The sequence below is a fragment of the Vigna umbellata genome, chromosome 5 (assembly GCF_029865625.1).
Source record: "Vigna umbellata cultivar VRB3 chromosome 5, Vumbellata_1.0, whole genome shotgun sequence".
Lineage (NCBI taxonomy): Eukaryota > Viridiplantae > Streptophyta > Magnoliopsida > Fabales > Fabaceae > Vigna > Vigna umbellata.
Window position 1 is genome coordinate 19,955,206 of NC_142169.1, and position 23,253 is coordinate 19,978,458.

Sequence of the window (23,253 nt, forward strand, 5' to 3'; positions counted from 1 at the left end):
TAATGGTGTTTGTGTTATTTAACCACCCATGAGATGCACATTAAATTAGAGCAGTACATAAAGAAATGCCCATAAATTTGTTATGTTTCAAATATTCTTTGAGCTTATTAAGTTTGAAAAACAAAATTAAGGTAAAAATCTTTTAAACGTGTTTCTCCTTGCATCTCAAACCCTTCTTCCCATTAAGGTAAAAATTAAGCTTATTAACCCTTCTTTTAAACGTGAACAGATCTACCTCCCAATAAATGATGAAGAAAAAAAAAAAGTAAGTAAGCAGTAATTACTGCTTACCAAATTTGATTTAATTCTATCACTATATTTACTCTCGTCCTGCATTCCCAATGACTTTGTTGTTCAGTTTCTCCTTCATCATGCTAGTGGTCCATTTCTCCTTCCTGGTACTTATCTTCGTGGTGTGCAGTGGTTGTTCCCTAATGCCCTAGTGTTCGTGCTCCTCTTTGTGACCCCTTCTTCTTCTTTGTGGAATCATAGTAACGTATTTTAACATGGTTAAAGTTGGTTTTTCTGCATTTCTAAGCTTAGGATGCAAACTGGATGTCGAAAGCCATTTAAGAAATTCATGAATTTAGAAATTTGGTTAGAAAAAATCAAGGACTTTTGTCTTCATTGGATTTCAAAATTTGATCTTACCAAATTTTGAAATCCAATTAAGGTTTCATTAAATTTTGAAATCCAATAAAAGTTTAAGCAGATTTCAAAATCCGTTGAAGGTCTCACCAGATTTCGAAATCTAGTGAAAGCCTTATCGAATTTAGAAACCCGATTAAGGTTGGTTTTTTTTAGTTGTATTATTTTAATTTACTTTTAAATTTGTTAGAATTTTTTTTTATTCTTTTAAGTATTATTATTAGTATTGTTATCAATGAAATGAGGTATTGCAGTGGTGGATATATTATGTTATAGGTGATTATATTGTAAGAGAATATTATCCTTTCGATATAAATTCATGAGTAAATTTGAGTTTTGCGACAGAATGTTTTCTTTCATCAATGAAGTAGTGGAAGGAGATTACACAAATAATTTGACATTTGATCAAATATTTTTCTCACAAGATGACTTAATTGAATGAGTTCAAGGGATTGCATTTCATCTTGGGTTTGTTGTCATAACTATAAGATCTAACAAAACTAATGGTGAACCTCGAAGAAAGATATTGGTCTTGTTAGGATGTGAAAGGGGTGAAAAGTATAGAAAATACAAACTTGATGTTCAGCCGAGTATATATGGCACAAGAAATTGTGAGTGTCCTTTCAAGTTGAGGGGAAAGTCACATTCTAATGGAGAAGGGTAAGTATTGAAGGTAATATGCATATATTATAACCATGATTTGGTAGAGAGTTTAGTTAGTCCCCCTTTTGTTGGGAGGTTAAATCCCACTGAACAATCATTACTTATTGAGTCAAGTGAAGCTTGAAAATATTCTACTGACTTTGAAAGAAAATAATGATTGTAATGTCACAACAATCAAGCAAATATATAATGCAAGGCATACATACAAACGATAATTGATATGATCAATAACTGAATTACAGTAGTTGATGATGATGTTAGATCGTGATAAATACATTCATTGAAGTATATGTGTTAATGAATCTGAGGTGGTAAGTCACCTCTTGTGGACACATCCTGATGCGGTGAAATTGTTTAATGCATTTAATATTGTTTTCTTAATGGATACGACATACGAGGCAAACAAATATCGGGTGCCCTTGCTTAAGATTGTTGGTGTGACATCTGCAAGGTTAAGCTTCTCAGTGGCCTTTGCATTCTTATCAAGTGAACAACAAAATAATTTCACTTGGGTTTTGGAAAGGCTTAGAAGTTTATTTATGACATTTGAGGACAATCCACATGTGATTACTAGTGACAAAGACATGGATTTGATGCTTGTAGTTCGTGGCTTTTAATCTTTAAATATGTAAATCACACTTGGATTATTTCGTGTAAGTCATACTTTTCAAAAGACGTGAACAAACAGAGTTGTGCATTTAGGGAACACAACATCAAACATATATGTTTTAATGTTATTTTATTTAGTTATTTATGTTATACGTTTTATGATATTTTCATGCTATGTCTATCAGAATTGAGTTTGCTCACTAGAGCCTCAGGAAAGTATTGAGAAGCATTCATGTTGGGATGTTATTCATCACGCCATCATCCTCCAACATAATAACATAAAGGCATCGTTTGAAATAAGTCTTAATCTTATAAGTGAAGTTTTTAATGGAAATAGATAAAAAGACTTGTTGGATGTGTGTCGAGATATGCTTTGGGACTCATTGTTGAGGAGTTCAATTGAGTAAAACATATAAGACTGGATAGTAGAAGTTGTGGATGTGTTTTGAGACGAACCTACAGTCTACCCTAGGCTTGTGAATTAGCACGATATAACCCTAGGATGATTCCTCTCACTGAAATTCATATCATGTGGACCAGATTAAACTTTTTAAATATTGTATCAAATGAATCGCAGTTAGAGTTATTTATTCAACGTGAACATGATATGGTACAAGAACGTTTCAAAAAGGTTAACATTGGACAAAAAGTGAACATCAAGAGAGTTACTTAAAATTGTTTGTCCTATAATGACATATATGATACCTCTATTGCATAAGTTCGAATGAAAGGTCTATAAAGTGTGACCCCTCATATTTTTAGCACGTAGACGCCTTGCATTCACTGATGAAACTTCATTTGAGAAAACATATTTGCAATCTAAGGCTAAATTTATGCAATGAAGGAGAGTGTCCATGATAGATCAGTTTTGTGAAATTTGTCACCTTTACATTCTCGATATTGTTGATGTCGTTGTTGATGGTCATTATGGTTATAGATGAATTGTTGCGTCGTTGGGTCTGGGTGAAGAGTCATGATCCCTTATCCGACATGACCTATTTATAGAACTTAGTTAGTGGCTTGATGAATACGCAACACTAGTGGGAAGCTATGAGCGACTTGAAGAACTCAGAGGTCTTTGCTAATGGAGCCATAATCATCAGTGTTCCTATACTTGACACTTTATTCATTATTTGTTACATCTTTCTTTCATAACAATTTGTTTCATTCCTTACAAACTAATATGGACAAGTGGATGACTATCAGACATTGGTTACGCTAATTGCTAATCGATATAATATCTTCCCACTAGCACACTACCTTCTTATATAAGACAACATCAATTAATATTATTGGTCACATGCATGGATGTCATTTCGTGTAAGTAATGTTATTATTCTTTAGTTTCATTTTAAAATAACTTGTATATACTAATATTAATTTTACAAATTCACCTACAAGAAGGTTTTCAGCCTACTATTATCTCGAGGCATGATTGTGATAATCTTTTTATACAAGTAGGATGCAAAGATTTGTACCGTTTATGGTTGTTACTACCAATTATATTGACTTACTCCAATCCTAATATTTGTATAATGTGAAAAGATGTATAAATATTTCACGGTTATTGTTAATTCATTGTAAAATGATACACTCTCATACATATAAAATCTCACATCTTTCCACGAAATTTATAATTGAACAAAGTTGTTTAATTATATAAAAAAAGTCTGAACTAACAAAAATTGTTTAAATATAACAAAAAATCCAAACTAACAAATAAAAAAACTAATACAAAAAGTTGTTATTAAGATGACGATGAATACCTATCTGCCACAAACACATTAACTTTTTTTTGTTATTGAATGAATGTTCTTCAATCAAAAAGGCACGTGTATATATCACTACAAAAATGTCTAATTTTACTAGGGATTTTTTTTTTACGTTACTGAAAGTTTTAACCCCATTAAATACGTTTTCCGCAGTTACAGAAATCATTGGGAAAAACAGCGTCACAATTACCGACAGTTTTCAAAACTGTTGGTAATTACCGGGAATTTTTCAAAACCACCGATAATTATCGGAAGTTTTTCAAAACTGCCGATAATTACCAGAGTTTTCCAAAACCACCGAAAAATCATTTTTAAAAAATAAATAAAATCATATATTTATATTTAACATTCAATCAATTTTCCTGTACGATGATCTCATCCAATCATTTTATAATAATATACTCTATTAATGAACACATTCAATTGAATAAACAAAATGAAATTCCCAGCAAAAATTCTGGCACACCTTTTTGGCATAAGCATATATAACTATAATCTTTCAATGTATGGATCCAGTACTTTCCCAGAATATTTGAGCTTTTTTGGAAAAAAGGTCGAGAAATTAACGAGAATATGCGCTTGACCACCACTTGATCTCCACTGATGATTCCACTTGTTAGTATATGAAATTTTCAAATACTACTGAGCTATATTTAATTGCAAACTTGAGGAACTTTGCAAATATATTTGCAACTTCCAAATAATAATTTATGAAATGTTCAAGGGAAGCCCACAATTGGCTTTACAGAAGCAATTTCGGAAATCTTGCCAGGGAAAACAAATTTGGCACATCTTGTTAAATACCTGATACTGTTCCAGTAGAAGATGCCCAGGAAGCTCCGGGTCAGCTGATTTTTCAAACTGTTAATCCAAATTCACATACAAGAACAAATTAATAAAGCTTGACAAAACTTGAGCAGTAGAGAGATAACAAGATTAGGATACACCATGCAGTACATTAAATTAAGCAGAAAATAAACATTAATTAGTATCTTCCAACATGAACTCCAGATATAGATATATAATTAGTAAAATAATGATTACACTAGGGCAGAGATTTCATTAAATTTGACTATTTGACCACCCACCAGACAATAAATCAAGAGAAGAGAATATTGAATAGTCTTTTTAAAAAATAATCAAAACCATAAGTATAATTGAAGAAAACCAACCTGCCCGCATATCACTTTCACAAGATTTCAAGACTAGTCTTATCCTCTTTGCAGTTCTTTTGAATTGTTCTCTAACTTCAAGAACGTTTCTCTGTGAAATTTAAGCAGCCATGTCAACATCAATATTGGAAAGGAAACGAGCGCATGAACTATATTGAAATGCCTATATTGTTTATATAATTTACATAGTTCTTGTGACACCACTGTGAAGATTTATCAGATTGATGAAACCCCTTGTATACATTAAAGAACGTTACATGGTCACCATGTATGTACCAATCATCAAAAGATATAAATATACATAGACTTAAGTTAAATTACCTCGGCAGCAGCAAATCTCAATTTTGCTTCATCATATTCCTTTTGTATCTCTCTCTGAGATCCAGATGGACTATATACATAGAGTTTTGAAATTAAGGTCAACTACTCTATACATTAATGTTTAACTATACTTTTAAGATGATATACTGATAGATTTCATTTTAACATTTCCCAACTTCAGCAAAAAAATAAAAGATTGTAACAAAAATGTATGAAATTTGTTTACAAAACAATAGCAATGACTAGGGAAAAAAGATTTACTTGGACGGAAAGAACAGCAGCAATGGTGATTATCTCCTTTGAACACCCAAGTTGACTGGAAGCTATTATCATTTTTGAGACCATCGAATCATAGCAAGGATTACATCCCATTAAACACAGCTAAGTGAAATTGTAAGAAATATATCGGATATGCTATGAACAACATACTAGAGTGTCAAATATAAAAGAAATGAGATGAGAAGATACGTGATAAATTCGTTATGGTGGCCAAATATCTTATAGACAACATTGTTAGTGCTACATATATGTACAGGATTTATATGGTCGACATGCACTGGAGTATGTTTTGAAACATACAGGCTTCCACTTTGAGACGGAAGTGGGACAATGCTACATTAATTGTTTAATCATGTTACACCACTGGCAACCTAAAGGTTTAGAAACATCTACAATAAATTTAAAAATATTTTTTTATTTACTAATAAAATAATTTATACTAAAATATATCATAATTTTTTAAAATTTATTTTTAATTTTTTTGAAGTTTTTTTAAACTTAAAATCATTAATACTAATAAATAACTATTTTTTTTCTTAGAGAGTTAAAATCTTTTTTATAAAGTAGAATCATCATCAGTTTTTTGGTGGACAACACAGGTCTTATTTATAAAAGTATATTTAAGTTATCGGCCCAATAACTTGTCAGACCATTGCATATGCTATAAGTGCCTGAAAGCTTGAAAGTTGCATCAGGCCTCATGCTCCAGAAAAGTAAAGCATTCCCCATCTTTGGCTTAATTGAAAGTCCTTTTTTTCCACAATCAGAAAGCTCATTCCACCAAGGCACGGATGAGTCACATACTCTTGTCCAACTTCGTAATGGAGAATTTGAATTCCTTCACCGTGCTCTGCATAAGTGTAGTGTTTTTTTTCTCAATTATTTGATAAAATCTACACTTTCTTGAGAAGAAAAGAACCAGACAGAAACTGCTCACATCCAATTGTATTCTATTTTAACAGAATGGTATTCAATATAGAAAGAGTGTGATAATTGTAAATTGTGCATAGCACTACGATAGAGAAGTAAATAACTTCTCTTATTGCCTCATGGCATGTGAACTACGGTGGATCAAACAAGTTAAGAAGGTGAAACATATAATATTAGTTGAGGGCATCATTATAAATTTTTGGCATATCAGAAGGTGAAACATTATGCATTCAATATTAGTTGGAGGTTGAATAAGCAAACAAGTTAAGATAAATAGTCATATAATATGCAAACCAAGTATTTAGAGCAAATACAGTAAATGACCAATTATCAGATCTCTTGTCTTAAGAGTAAATCTTCATCTAACACTTTAAGTACATAAGCACAGTTGTCATCAGAACACAAGGTCAAACAAAAGACCAGTTCATAAACATAAAGCAAATACAGTGAGCATTTTCTTCTTCATTCAGTACCTTCCAAGCAACAACCGTCTCGTATGAGTTGTTGATCATTAAGTGTCATGCAACTACTTATAAAAGTAATATATTTTGCCATATTTTTATCAGAGTGTTCGTTACTGTTAAAGCAAAAAATGAAAAAAAAAATTACTAAAAATGAAAACGAATACTCTTAACTCATGATTAATATTAAAATTCTCTAGGTTAAAGTGAAACCATTAAATTCCAGCTTCAGTATTTGCAGGCAATTCCTGCAATAAAGAATTAGCCTGGCCAATTGCAATTGCAACCATAAGTAGAAATCAAATAAATGAATTAACAGATATACTATTTTGTGATAGTACCTTGCCGAACAATTGGGAAGTCATTGAACACCTTGATCTGGAGCACCATTTATCAGCTCAATCTGCATCAGACCCCTGGAACTTTGACATGTTTGCTGCCACTGAGAGAAGATCATTCGATTAAAACCTATACACTGCTAGGTTTGTTATGACAATATATATACGAATCAAGAGATGAAGCAATAAGATTAAATATTTAGATTGTGAAGCAGTGAATTCACTCCAAACTGTCACTACAAAAATATATATTTTTAATTATTTGAGATGTATTGAAATTTATTCACAATCTCCAAAATAATTATGTATGTTAGTTAATAATTTTCTATCACACATTTAAATATTTTTATTTTTTAAAATATTCTTATTTATTGTATATTTTCTTTTTACACGAGAAGTTTAACACTCTCGATTTAACTGTTTAATAAAATAAACATTTCATTTACAATATAATATAAAAAAAACTTATCTTTTTTATTTTTATTATTTATTTATTTTTAATTAGAACATTTCACTGAAACAATTTTCTTTTTTTACCAACCGTTCCACTAAATTGATATTTGAAATTTTTTATTTTAAAATATTTTTTCATTTTATCATACCATAAATTATAAATTTATTTTTTTTTGTACATTTTTGTTCAATAGTTTAAAATTGTTTCTAAGATACACATTGAATTATTTTTTTTAATATTTTTATGTATTATTTATTTTATCATGTACAATATTTTGATATTTTATATAATTAGTTTTATTTTCTGGTAATTTTACTCCAATTGTATAAATAAATTTTATTTATTATGATATAATAATTTAATATAATTTTCATGAATATTTATCCAAGTATTAAAACTCAAAAGTTAAAAAAATCTTACTAAGTTTCAGTTATTATTAATTTAATCTTTATTCTTTATATAATTTTGATCAATCAATGTATTATAATTTTTATTAGTGTATAAAAAAATATTTAGCTAAAATTTAAAAATTTGAAGTAAACAAACATTTAAATTGTTTTTCAATTTAAATATCTGGTTTTCTTTTATATTTATAAAAATATTTTTAAATTTTATCAATTAAGTTTATGTTTGCAAATTTAATAAATATATTGATTCTTATGAAATTTTATTTGATATTATAATGAAAAATGCATTTAGTTATAAATTTTTTAAATATTTGATATTGAAAATAATACTTTCCTTTTAATTTAGTAATATTATGTTTCTTTTACTATAGTTTATATTATTTTATAAAAATAATTAATTAATATTAAAATTTTAAAAAAGCATATTCAAATAATTAATTAATTTTAAAATGGAAATAAAACAAAAATTTAATACTCATTATGTTTGGATATGAAAATAAATTTTCCTTTTAAAAATAGATATGGGATAACTAAACGTGTTTCCACCCAATTACATCCCTACTTGTTATCGTGTCACTGAAAATACTACTAATCTATCTATAAAGAAGATAAAACAACATATGATTTAGGACCAATTATTCACATCTCCAATATATGTACAAATATCAAGGCTATTAATGATGTAGATTTTCATTTTTATTTATAAAACACAACAAATAACACATGGTATTACAAAGCTGTCTTCATTTTAAGTTAAACAAATTTAAACTTAGTCATCTCACGTGTTTAATTTACACTATGAGAAGTCATATACAATATTTTCAGAGACCAAATTTACACAATTTTATTCCTAAGCATGACGGCAGTAAGAATTTAATTCTATAAAGATAATTTAGAAAAATTAATATAAATATCAAGGTGTAAAATTACTATACTCCACAAATTAATAAAATATAATACGGGGCAAAATAAAATCTTTTAAAATTTACAATTTAACAAATAAATTAAATTTTCTATATCAATTAAATAACTTATGTAATTCAAAAATTAAGCTAAAGAAAATACCAACCAGGAGGCTTTTATTGTGGGTACCATGATCTCATTGGAACATGCTGTAACAAAAAATCTAAAATCCTAAATTTTAAAATAAGAATAAAAAATAAATTTTTATAAGAAACGAATATATAAATCTCAAACCTAACATAATGAACAAGAAACACCATAAAAATTATATATACTGTAATAAAATCATTAGACACCTTGACCCAAATAAAGTAACACTGATGACTACCAATTCATTCAATTATTTTAAGAAGCCAATTATAAACTAAATGACAATTCACTAGAATTTAGTTTAAGAGAACGCACAATTGACTAAATTACGAGTCATTTTGAGTTTATTAAAGTGAGAGATGATATGATATACCGCGGGCATGATCAACAGCTTACAAACCTAGAGGAAATAGGACATTTATCGTTCTTGCCAGATTTTATAGATTATTATAGAAATAGGTTGTAGAGTTCTTTTCCGAAGATTATGGTTAAAAATTCAAAATAGACTTATCGTCTAATTTGAAACAGCTAATCCAAACAGTTGAAAAAAGCAAGAATGCAATAACATCACAAATTTACAAAGAATGAAATGGGCATCTCCTAGAAACTTCAGTGGTAATGTAAATCCTATTTGAGCAAGTTTCTTAAATAAACTCTAAAGATAAAAGAAAAATAAAATAAGATTAACCTACCCATAAAAGTATATTACCTCAAGAAATTAGTTCCATGTTTTCCCTATTTTTGATTCATAGAAGAATCCGTAAGAAAGTTCATCCAAACATGTCCCTAGTTCTATTCAATATATTGATAGCGGCGTCCAAACAAGAACAGTTATAGGATCAGGAGAATTTATTTTTCTCCGACAGATCTTCTCCAAAACAAAGACACTCAGGCAAAAGCAGCAAAGATTGAGAAACTGAACAACAGCCCTCTGTAAATTCCTATTTAAATACACAATAATTCTAAATATCCAGTAAGTAGTGCAACAAATATGTCTACATAAACTTTTGCATCAACAATTTTAGACAAAATATATTTACATAAATCAAAAAAATCACATTTGGAAAAACCAATAACAAAGTTTCAACACCAGAATTTATATCTAAATTATGTTTACTTATATAATAAAAATTATTTCAATTTATTTTCTTTAAATGATCCTTCTATAAATACTTTTAAGTTTATCCAAACAAACTTAAAGAATGTCAAAACACTTGTCATTCAAGGAAAATAAAGATAAGAAATTAGAGACAATACACTGTATCATACCTTTCAGTCCATGAAAGCCACCTATTCAATTGACGGTAAGTAGGACATCAATCAATCAATATAACAAAGTTGACTAACTATCAATAAAACACAACTATAGGAAATTTTGGTTTTCCCAATATAAAGACACCACATCAAGTTTAAAAGGATTTCTAGAATCGAAGAGTGTATAAAGCCCATATTAGCAAAACATTTGAAAACCATTATATAAATTAACAAACATGAAAGTAATTATAATCGTCAGCCTCATAAAACCAGTTAACATTTTTGATAGAGTGATTGGAAAAAACCATTTCATATCTGGTTGAGAAATAAAATAAAACAATTTCCCAGACATATCACTGGGAGAAGAGAAACCCCCCAGACATATCACTGGGAGAAGAGAAACCCCAAAGTGATCAACAAAAAATCCACAGCATTGACAACTTAAAAGGACAATTTTAAACAAGCTTGGAAATGATAAAGCAAGATTGGCATTTTCAAGTTAAATGAGAAAACGGAGGGCCCCTGTGTGTTTTCCGGCTGTAAAGAGGTAGAAAAGAATAAAGAACCAAACAAAATACAAAAATTTCTCAAAAATGTAAAATCATGTTTATTTTGTTATTTTTAACCTAATCAAATTACATTGGTGAATATTTAAAGCACGGCCATCAAACCTGCAAAATAACTGCAAAGATTAGGTGCACACACTGTTAACAGAAGTAAAATAAAAACAAAATGAAAAAGAAATGACTTGATATGTTGGCTTTAACCTATCGTCTCAAGGGGATGATGATATTGATATCCTAAAGCACTTGACATACAATGACATTTCATTTTGATGATCACAGGTTAAAGAAGAATGAAAAGGTAAAGTAAGAAACAAATAAAATAGTAAAAACAGAGGAAAACAGTATCAGTTAATGATATAAAACACTTGAAGCTACTTATGAATACCAAGTTGAAGCGCAACGGTCAATACAAACATAAATTTCAAAATATAGTTTGTTCAGCATCCAAGCTCCTCCATAATTCAGATAAAACGTTAACTCGCAATACAAAAACAGTTCCATAGGATTTTTTTAAAGTTAAACAAGTCAAAATACTACAATATTTTGAAACGGAAGAAAACAAGAAAAAGTCGTGGCGAAAACATAACTCCATTTGATATTTTAAATGTTCTGATAATTCTAGTAAGTAACATTTCATTATAAACACGCCAATTGCATCAGCTCCTTAAACTTCAGAAGAATCACCAGGCCAGTAATAAAATACTGATGCACTTATGAGGAATCTGCAAAAATGAATAAAAAAGCATGAAAAACAATTTAAGTGGAAAAAATGGAAGGGTTCAAAAACCACGCTTTAGCAAAATTGGCTGGGAACTATTGAAAATCAAATTCCAAGATCAAAATTTCGACATCTCAAGGTAATGAGAATATCACAGCTGTAAAAGTTTTAAAAAAAAAAAAACTGTGTTGCAAATATAAAGAAAATCACTTACCAAGGAAATATAGGACAGAAAAAAGTATGAAACGGTGAGAAAAAACCAAGACCATTTTTTTTACATAGACATGGAAAACGCATTCAAAAAGATTAGGAATCTCTTGCTGCCGTCAGACCTAATCCAGACATTGTTATCTTATATGGTCAGACAGCATGGGATGTCTGGGGAAACATGAAACTGGAATCAGTAATAGTCCACATATTGAACACCAATGCATGACACTAACATTTAAGCAGGGTGGCTACCTACTCCAACCCAAGGCCTAGATGAAGCACCTAACATGAATGAGCCCATTGCCCACTCTCAACGAAATAGTTTAAGCTTAAAAACAACTTTTTATTTAGGTAGGATGCACTGGTTCACATTGTATTCACAATTGTGCCCCCCTCCTGGGGAAAATCTCAATTTTAAATACAATGCATTTAACAAATTAGTAAAATATGACCCTATCCGCAATAGGCATGAGCTGATGAATATAATAGACATCACTGATGTCAATGCAAACAAGAGGGATAAGCAGGAAAAAAAATATATGAACAGTAAAGCTTATGCTGTTCTACAGAATCCACCAGAAACTCCGAGGAACATTTAAAGTTTTAACAGATTATATATTAGACTTCCAAAAGCATGTCGTTAAGGGTCCATTTGCTTTTACAAGGAAAAATATTTTTAAAACTGATACGTTAAAAAAATTATATTCCGGGCTCTAAAGTTGCTTCAGAGTTTTTATCCAGAAGAGAAAATAAATAGCGTATGGAAGAAAGACATAAATAAAAGATGTATCAGAAAATTACAATATATATGTAAGTTTTTCGAGGTGGACTCAAAAAGTTGCTTCTAGCTTCTGGGAAAAAAATATATACAAAAAGATGTATCACAGAATTAACTTCTATTAGCTTGCTTAAACAAATAGGACACAATAACCTTCAAAATTTGTTGTTTCACTTACAACCAGACTTTCAGGTAATAAATAAGAGACCCAAATCCCCTCTGTTCTCAAGAAATTGACGAACACAATTCAAAGAGTGTTAGACACAAGCTTCTCATGTAGGGCCCTACTATTCCACATCCAAGGGACAACAACATGAATCAATTTATGACAATATATACATAAAATTAACAATTCTATTTTCCTTTGTAGCAAATATTCATAACATACCAAAGAATTTACCAGCCGCTTTTTGTTGCTATAATTAAAAATTCTTAATCAAATCTATAAGGAAGTCACATTTCTTCGATTATCTATATATTATTGTATGTCTATTCCATAGTTGGTCCAAGGTAATAAAGATATATACTTTAATCAAAACACTGACAAAAAATTATATTACTAAACACACAAAAATTACATTTTAAGCTCCTACATATAGACCGTGGATATAAAGTATTATACAATGTGCTGTAGAACACACCATGTCTCTATACTAATCAATAAGAGCTGCCCGACCATTAAGTGGTCATTCTTAATCCAACAGAAAAAAAGAATAGCAAACACAATCATTTACATATAAATTATATTTGAGGACAAGAGGTCAAAGAGAAAGGATGTAATCTCCCTATTGAATATGGGAACTTCAGCATACAAAATATTAACATGATTATAACAAGCTCTACAAAGGAGTACACTCAACAAAAGATGCGAAAAGGTCAAGAACAAAGGAATTGTAAACGAGAAAAAGATAATCCAAAAGAAAAAGCAAGGAATAAACAACAATGATTATGAATGAAAAACTATAGAAATCATCTATTTGTCCAACTACGACCTATCCCTAGTTCATCATCGTTCTTTATTCTCGGTTAGTTACTTTCAACTCCTAATGCACCTTTTTTATCTACATTGCTTTCCAAAAAGATTTCCATAACTACGCTCCTCAATCAAACTCCTAAGATATCCGTCTACATTGTCTAAATTAATTGTTTCATCCTCCATGTCCAGTGACAGATAGAAACAGCCATAATCCAATCAATAAACGAGAGTGAACACTATAAGATCGTGCTCCAGCATATAAACTCTAGATCACAAGAGGCTACTATTGTCACCTGAAAGAATAAGCAATTTGAGTTCATGCTATGCAATCAAAAAATCCTATTTGCCACACTAGGTAATTTGACAATGTATGCGTTAATGCCCTCTTTGGTGGTGACTAAACAGGCTATGTGTGCGATGCTTTAGACTCATTGGATCCCATATAATCGATTATGACAAATATCATTATCGATTACAAGGAATGTACATTAAATAAAATGTAAGAAAACAAAAAAATCGCAAATGTAAGTATTTCTACTCTCTTACTTAAATCAAACAACCTATTTTTCTACCCTATTCCTCATCTATTTCCCTTTTCTGTTTTACCCACCTACTTCTTCTTCTCTGCCAAAACACCGTATACGATACCAAAAAAGGAAAAACCACTACAGTGCTTTCAATTTCTCCAAAATCTATCCCACATTCCCAGTGACAATACCATTATGGTACCTAACTGATAAAACTAATGCCAAGCAGGAAAACAAATCAAACATCAAAGACACAAATCAAGCACAAAAACCAAAACCATACCTAATGCCCCATGTAAGGCGCACCACCACCACCATATTGCCCTCTTCCAGAACCACCCTGCCCTATCTGCTGATTCGGATTCGGATATGCAGCCTGCAACCCCACCTGGGTCCCATATCCACCAATAACACCCGGACTAATATTTGACTGAGCACTGTAGCCACTCTGTACTCCAGCCCCTGCAGCAGGCACACCAGGGTTCACCGCAGCACTCGTTCCAATACTCCCCAACAAATTCAGCCCCAACGTCCCTTGCGATGCCAGGAGGGCCGTCAACGCCTGCCCCAAAGCCGGATTCAACGCCGCTTGGTTAAACCCAATCCCTGGCCCAGCGGGGGCCATCAAGTGTCCCGGCTGCGCTGCTGCAGCACTACCAACATACGCGCCACCTGCATTGGCAGTATCATTCCTCTGAAACTGAGTCCGCTGGACCTGAGCACTCACGTTCCCGTGTTGCTGCTGCTGCAACTTCCCAGGCTTGGGCCCATCAATCGCCTTCTGGCAATGCAAAATATGCCCCTCAAAGTCCTTATGAGGCTCTTCCAAGGCTCTCTTCGCACTCTCCGGACTCCTGTAAACAAACAAACAAAACCCTTTCGGTTTTCCTGTTAGCTTATCAAGCCCCAAAGGCCCCTCCTCAATTTCCCCGAACCGTGAAAAGAACGCCAGAAGCTTCTGCGGATCGAGTTCCGCACCGACGTTGCTCACGTAGATCTTCCTCTGCGTGTACTCCGAAGCCGACGATGACAGCGTCGGCGCTGAGGAAGGCATTGCCTGCGGCTGGCTCTGGCTGCTACTGACGGGGCCGATGGACGCCAGCTGGCACGCCGTCATGCGATTGCCGATCTTCTTCTGCGGCTGCTTTAGCGCGTTGCGCGCGCCGCGCCGCGTCTTGAAGAGGATGAAGCCGTAACCTTTGGACTTACCAGAAACCTTGTCCGTGACGGCCTTGCAGTCCTCGATCTCTCCGTACTGCCGGAACGCACTGATTAGGGTTCCCGCTGTGGTGTCCCACCCCAACCCGTGGACAAAGATCTTCCTGTGCACGGGATCCTCGTCAGCCGCCTTGCGGATCCGGTCCGCCACGTCGCGGTGATTTGCCGCCGCCTCGCATAGAAGGTTTAAGATCTGGTCCTTGCTTAAAGGTTCCAGAAGCTTTTCGATCGGGTCGTCATCCTCATCCTGCTGCTGTTCTTGCTCTTCATCGTCCTCTTCTTCTTCTTCTTCCTCCTCCTCCTCCTCTTCTTCTACTTCCTCTACTTCTTCTTCCTCCTCTTCTTCCTCTTCGACTTCCTCATACTCGGGTGGCGCAATTTGGGGTTCAGGTTGGTGATGCTTGAGCGGAGGTTCAGCGGATTGAGAAGATTTGGGTGCTACCTTTCGCTTCTTCCCCATCGGCGATTTCTCAAGTGCAGTGCAGGGGTGGCACTAGGGTTTTTTCTGATGAGGATTTTGGAATCAATCGCATTCACTATGACATGATACTCTTGTATATATTTATTTTATTTTTTTCTATATCCTTTTTTTAGTCGCCACAATTCTTTTTCTATTTTGCTTTTCCCCGATAAGAAAATTTGAGGGGATGGTATGGACTCAGCTTTCCTCCTATTTTCAAAACTTTGGTTTTCTATTTCCATAATTCAAAATATATCAAAAATATTTTGAATTACATTTTCTATAAGAATTAATAATATATATATATATATATATATATATATATGATTTTAACTATATTAAACTAAAATAATGTTATCATGTGATAAAGTAGATAATATTGCAATTTATATATCTATAACTACGTAAATATATACAGAAAGATTCATTTTTCTAACCACACGTTTGATTTACATAGATTTTTAACAATTTTATTTATTAATATATTTTATTTTATTATTTTATCTTTTAAGGTTTTAAAATTATTTTTTAATTTACTATTATAACCGTAAAAATACTTTTTTAATATATATCGTTCTTTACTAATTTTACTTTTTATCAATATATTTTATTTTATTTTATTATTTTAATTTTTAAACTTTTATAAATATATTTTGAACTCGATTAATTATCAAAATTATATGATAATTTTTTATTATATCATAAAAAAAAGTAAATAATGGTATAACTCCTCACTAAAATATAATAGATAATAGTCTGGTTCATACTCTTTTCTTCACTAATTTATTTATTTGTATATTTTTTAAATTATATTTTTATAACAAAAATGTAGACAAAGAATAGGAAAAAGTGTACGTATTAGATGATTTATAATTGATTTTCAATTATATTAATTAACTATTTTGACATATTTTAAAAGAAAATGAAATTATTTAAAAGTTGTCTTGAAATGTTTTTTAAGAAAAACTTTTTTAATGATTCCACAAACAAACTTTCTTAAATTTTTTTGTAATTGTCGATTTTCTAAATCTACACGTATTATTCCTTGATGTGCGTGAGTTATTTAAGAGTTGTTTTTGAGATTATTGACTAATTTTATCAAATTATTTTATTGGAAATATCTTATCTCATTCAAAATTAGTTATGGAAAGAATGTCAGAACCCACCAAAGCTTGCACCATAGGTTCATAGTAGTATTACCGACATCACAATTGTTTCGAAAGTGGTAAAGTGTATGATGTTTGTAGTGGCATATTATTATGGTAGTTATATTTTATTTTAAGTTTAATTACTTTTTTAATTTTAATTTTGGTTAAAAGTTTTCATATAGATTTTTTTAATTAAGTTTTATTTTTAAAATTTGATTTAATTATTATGTTTTCTCCGCGCATTAAGGCATGACATATGAGTTTATAGTTTTTTTTTTACTTTTTATTTTGTTTTTTAGTAAAACAAAATTGATTTAATTATGTTTTCTCTGCATGTTTTATCTAGTTATATTTTTATTTTTAAACAAAATAATCTTTCGTTTTAAATAATTCTTATTCAATTAAAGAAGTTTTTACAAACTCTGTAATATACGTTCTGAATAACAAGTTAAAAAACTATTTTTTTATAATCATTTACAAGATTGAGCATTTAAGTATTTATTTGATAAATTTAAAACTCGACGAACGTCCTATATCAAAAGAGTTGCAAAAGAAAAAATCATTGATACTATTCAACCCTTTCCTTTCTAGTGTTTTTGAGGTACTTTACATAATAAAAGAATTGAAGTTATTTAAGACAAGAGGTAGGGGGAGCTAACTCTCTTCTTTATGCATGATAGATGTATATTTTAGGTTTATGACTATGGTAATATCAGATATGAACATATTGGATTTTAGTAATGTTAGCTATCTGTCTATTTGTGTGGGTGTTGGTTGTTTTTTACTATGTTTTTCTTGTTTTCTATTTTTCAAGTTACCTTGGAAAATCTCAATCTCCACTTCCTTTACCGTTAGAGTAAGCTTAAATTTTTATATATGATTCTTAAGATATATTACTCCATTCTGACTGCTGGGATTTTGAATTTGAGATGTGCACTTAGAGGACTTAATTTCACCATTTTAAATAAACTGATTATCACTTTATTTCACGAGTTAATGGAGAATAGTTTCTAGTCATTTCATGAGTGTTTTTGTTTGAAATTAAGAATATTTATTTTTTATGTGAACTCCTTTATAAAATTCACATTTCAAATAGTTCTTCTTCAGCATCAGCATACTAATAGGATGGAAGGTTTATATTTTTTGGTGTAAAATACTGAGCAACTTGTATACTTATCTAGTAATATTGCTTTGAAGTTACTTGAGTACTCTGAGACTCGGTAACAATTTTTTTGTACATGTGGTTCTGTTCTGTTTTTTAATTGAATGAAGAGGCGTGGTAGTGAATTTGAGTTTATGGTTCAATCTGATACAAACTTTAAATTATTAATTATAAATCCCAATTTAGTTTGGAAGTTTTATTAGAAAAAAATAGAGACACTAAACCACGTTATCCTTTTTGTTTCCTCAATAGACACAATTTGATCTAAAAATAAAATTCATGAGATTAAAGAAGCCTTATAGTGTTATTAGATGAAATTCCAGAAGATAATTCGTTTTAACAGAAAATTTAAAATGTTTTACCATAAAAACGTACTTGAATAGAGAGTATTTTAAAAGAAATTAAAAAATTTCATATCTATGAAAGTAATTTGATTGTCTAAAAAATACAGAATTTCAAATTTCATATAAAAAGAAAGAGTAAAAATGTAATTTTTATATTTTTTAGTTTTAAAGTATGTTTTTCCTCCTTATTCTCTCTGTATGACTTGATTGAAAGATTGCTAGTTTGATATTGCTTGTTTTTTCATTTATATACTAACGTAAACAAAGGATATTGCGTCTATTTATACGTATTTTTTTAAATATTTATAATATTATATTTGTGGGTGATGAAATTTATAATTTTATTAAATTGATATATAAAGTAAATTTATATTTATTAAGTTATATTTATCCAGTATTATTATAGATAATTATTTAAATTTTAAAAATAATAATTAAAATAGTAAAAAAATATAATTATAAATAAAATTATGAATAAAATAAATTTTAGTTATTGAAATAATAAATTTTATAAATAATATTGTGTAAATAATTTTTTATTACAAGTAATTATTTAAATTAAAAAAGTAAGTAATTATGTTATAATTAATAATTATTTGAATTCAGAAAAATAATTACATAAAACTGAAAATATGAATAATTATTTAAATTTTAAAAAGAGTAATTAAAAGAATAAAATTGAAAAAAGAAATAAAAGAAGACATCCTAAAAATGTGTATCCTCTTTATAGAGTTATAGATATATATCGGTGTTATTTCATAGTTGAAATTAATCAACATTTATTTGTTTAACATTATATAATTTATTTGATCAACATTAATGATGTTTCTTTAAATGATATTAATTAATGATACCAGTCAAAAGAACTTTTGAATTGATTGAATAGAAAGTTAGAAAAAAAATAGTTTCAACTATCATCAAATTTTACAAGTTTTATTAGTTAGAAAGAATCAATGGAATCTTTTGAATCAGATGATGTTAATGTTGTCAGTTGATGATGATTCGGTCAAGTATACATTAATAATTTTGTAATAAGAAAAAAATTCATTGTGTGAAGTCATAATTTTCTAACTAATTAATATTGGTCTAACGTAGGAAATAATAAAAGACCATTAACTTCTTTTAATTAATATTGGGATAAAATTAAATAAAAAATAAGAATGCATGGTTGAAAGGATGGTGGTGAGCTAATGATACACATAATTAGTCCAAAAAAACAGGTGTTGAAAAGAGCACCCATGAAACAACAACTCCTAACCAACTTTGTAGCTCCGTTTCCGATGCAATTTGGTTGTGATGAAAAGTCAAAGTTTTCATCAATTCTTGGTGAGTCATCAACAACATCTCTCTACTTATAAACATATGATTTCACAGAGGTTAGTTGGTATGATAAATGAAACTTAAACTAGGGTTTCATTCTCCTTGCCATGGCTTCTATTGTACTTCTTCTCTCTTTGTTTGTCCGTACCAAGAACAGAAGCCAAGTTTCTACCATTGCTGCTTCCTCTTCAGATAATAGCCGAGATAAATCAGGTTGGCACTTGGGAAGAACAAGGCAAAGAGAGAATGATCTAGGAATTCGGTTGGAGGAGATTCTGCAAGAGCCCAAATTTAGTATCCATTTGATTTAGTCAGAGATCCATGAATTACCACCATCCTATATAAATAAATTTTGTTCTTTTCTGTTTTTTCTTGTCCCCTCTTCGTATTTGTGATATGACACTAATTATAGATAAAATTGTTAAAAGATTAGGTTTAAGGCTAATTCAATTTTATAACAGTGATTTGTAAATCAGATTTTATATTTATTTATATATTATCAATTAATGATTTGAATTTTTAACACATTTTGAATAACAAATTTTGTTAAAATAGACTCTAATGGATAATTTTGATATCATATTAGAAAATAGACTTTAAATTTAATTTAACCTTATAAATTCAGAGTTGACTCTTAATTATATGTTATAAATTGATCTGAAGAGAATTTTTAGAAAAATTGATAATATTTATCAATACTGGGTATTACATAAACACAACACCAACATGTAAAAACTAATAATAATAATAATAATAATAATAATAATAATTATTATTATTATTATTATTATTATTATTATTATTATTATTATGAGTAGTAGTACCTTGACATGTCCACATGTACTTTACACTCATTTGACACTGTTCCAGTTCATCCTTTGGAAAAAATGCACACGGTAACAACTCATCCTTGAAAAAAAACTTACACAGTGATTGAGGGAAAAGTGGGAAAAATATCATTTTTTGGAAAGTTTTTCTTTCACTCTCCCTGTTGTTCGAACTTTTCTTTTGGATTAGGTTTTTTTCTCTCCCCTTGCTATTCACGTTCGTTGCTACCCCTTCATTTTTTCTCCTAACCTTTGTTGGATTTGGTGTTGTGTCCCTTTTCTTGTTGGATTTGGTGTTCTCTCTCTACCTTTGTTGGTTTTGTTCTTCTCTCGGTGTCATTGGTTTTGTCTCACTCCCCATCAATTGGTGGTTCTATAGGATTTTTGTGGGTGTGAAGGTTTACGGGTTTTGCCTCATTGTCTCACTCCTGGTGTTGTGCACGTTTTCTCTGTATGTAGCTTTCAAGGTTTTTTGTTCCAGTGTTTCTATACCAATAAATGTGACCAATTTTTTCAAACTTAACCATTGTGGAAGTTGTACATAATGACTATAAGAACCAACCACAGAGCATGAATACAACTAATCGCTAACTACAGCAAGATATGAGAGCAATTGAAATGATGTTGACCACCTTCTTGTGCAAAAAAGACCAATACAATTAAGCATTTTATTGTGGATAACCACTCACTAAACCAAGAATTCATAACATGTTGAGCAATTTATAGTTTTATTGAAGGAATATAACAAGTAACCATATAAGCTTGATTGGAGAACCAATTAGTGCACTAACTAATTTGACCCTGATATTCATCTGAAGCATTTTGTCAGTTGTACATAACCAACTTAACAAATAACCATAAAGACATGATTTCAAATCAAGTTCCACAGAACAATTCATCATCATACAAATTTCATTTCATCACACAACAATATTTTAAATTTAAAACTAGATTCCTTTATATGTTGTAGAACACACCCTTCTGTCGTAGATGTTCATAAAGCTCTATATCTAGATACTTTAAGTAGCTACACAAACATTAGATCAAAGAACTAAATATATTACCAAGATCACAATTAAATAGAGATTTACTTTGCACAAGTTTGAGATACATGCATGATCTTTACGGTCAACTCTACCTATGCTAAAATGCATCTAAAATTAAAGTAAAATTAAACTTACCATGGTTTTAATCTTGATTAAAAATATATATAAAGTTCTCTGTTATAACTCTTTTAATGGTTCATGATCATCAATAAGTTGAACGATTAGGTTAGAAACCTAGAAAGAAAACAAAGAAAATTCTAAGATAATTTTAGAGAAATAGAATATTTTTATAATATGAAACTTGATTATTAAAAAACTATTTATAGTTTAATTTTTTAATAAATAATCAAGTGTTATCTTTTAGAAACTATATCTACTACTCTTTATCCCAATTTCTAGAGCCTTAAAATTACTTTGAATTTGCCATTGCAATATCACAAAATAAATCTTCGGAACATTTTCCGATTACGGAAAATAAAATCCAAAACTTAATTATATGAAAAGGAAGACCTGAAGAAAAAAAATTAAAAGATATGAAGGGGTGTGTAACTAAAAAGTGGGGTGTATTCAGCAATTGGTCTTATGTTGGTTCAATGATGTACTAAAACCTTTTAAGAACTTAAAAAAAGACACTACTTTAAAACAAATTCTAATAGGTCAAAATGGTTATTTATTCACTACCGTCTCACAAATAACTTAAGAGAATAGGAAAAAAGAAAAGTAAAGTAGAGTGAATAGAAATATATTTATAATTATGAAATAATCCCTTACTTATCTTTATTCAAATTTTTTGAAATAATTTTATTTTGAAGTTATACTTATTATGATCAGTTAGATAATAGATTGCGTGCAAAAACTGTAGATATTGGATTAAAATGAAACTGAAAAAATCAACTATTACAACCCACTTAATATGTAATTTTATAAAATAAATAAAAACACTTTTAAACAACTTCAGTTAAACTCCTTATTAAAAAACACTTTACAAATCTTATATTTAAAAAATAAAATAAAATAAACCTGTCTTTAAGATGAAATTAGCTTAGGCCCCATTTGAAAATAAATATTTGGAAAAATCATATAAGAAAATTGTCGTAAATTAGTTGGAAAGGTAATTTACGAAAAATTATTTTTTCTTCTTATTTTTCTATGCTAAAAGTGTTTATAGAGAATTGTCTCATATATAATAAAATATCCTTCACAATTTTTTTTATAAATAATTTTCTTTTATTTCTTAAAATATTCTACCCCGATTAAAACAACAATAACAAACATATAGGAAATGTGATAATTTCAACATTGATTGATAATATATGGACATTATATCAATTATAACATTGATCAGTATATGTCTCACATTTAATAAAAATAAATATAAATTAAAATTTTCTACATTGATTGTAGAAGAAAAAAATAAAAAGTAAATATTTATAACTTACCGGTCGCTATATACATTAATTAAAATTATGATAAAAAAGGATATATTGTTTAGTGTATCACGATATTATTTAGAAGTAGAGAAATTAAAATAGGTTTAAATCTATAAACTAATATGATTTATCACGGTTCAAGTTGAGTTAAATGGGAAAAAG

At 29.8% G+C, this 23,253-nt stretch overlaps 1 protein-coding gene and 1 long non-coding RNA gene across 2 annotated transcripts; both read right to left on the bottom strand.

Annotated features, from left to right (window-relative positions):
- Positions 1-4,271: 4,271 nt before the first annotated feature.
- LOC124819763 (uncharacterized) lies at positions 4,272-7,453 on the bottom strand. The gene is made up of 5 exons (XR_015779874.1): positions 7,197-7,453; positions 5,447-6,314; positions 5,186-5,255; positions 4,865-4,955; positions 4,272-4,553 (listed from the first exon to the last, which is right to left on the bottom strand). It is a non-coding gene; the product is annotated as an uncharacterized LOC124819763 (long non-coding RNA).
- A 3,952-nt stretch (positions 7,454-11,405) lies between these two features.
- On the bottom strand, positions 11,406-15,896 carry LOC124826488 (UBP1-associated protein 2A-like). The gene is made up of 2 exons (XM_047299317.2): positions 14,420-15,896; positions 11,406-11,649 (listed from the first exon to the last, which is right to left on the bottom strand). The coding sequence occupies exon 1, from the start codon at positions 15,812-15,814 to the stop codon at positions 14,420-14,422; it is 1,395 nt and encodes a 464-aa protein (XP_047155273.1). The 5' UTR covers positions 15,815-15,896; the 3' UTR covers positions 11,406-11,649.
- Positions 15,897-23,253: the final 7,357 nt, after the last annotated feature.

Coding starts and splice junctions, on each gene's coding strand:
- LOC124826488 (XM_047299317.2), bottom strand. CDS start 15,814: ATGGGGAAGAAGCGAAAGGTAGCACCCAAATCTTCTCAATCCGCTGAA.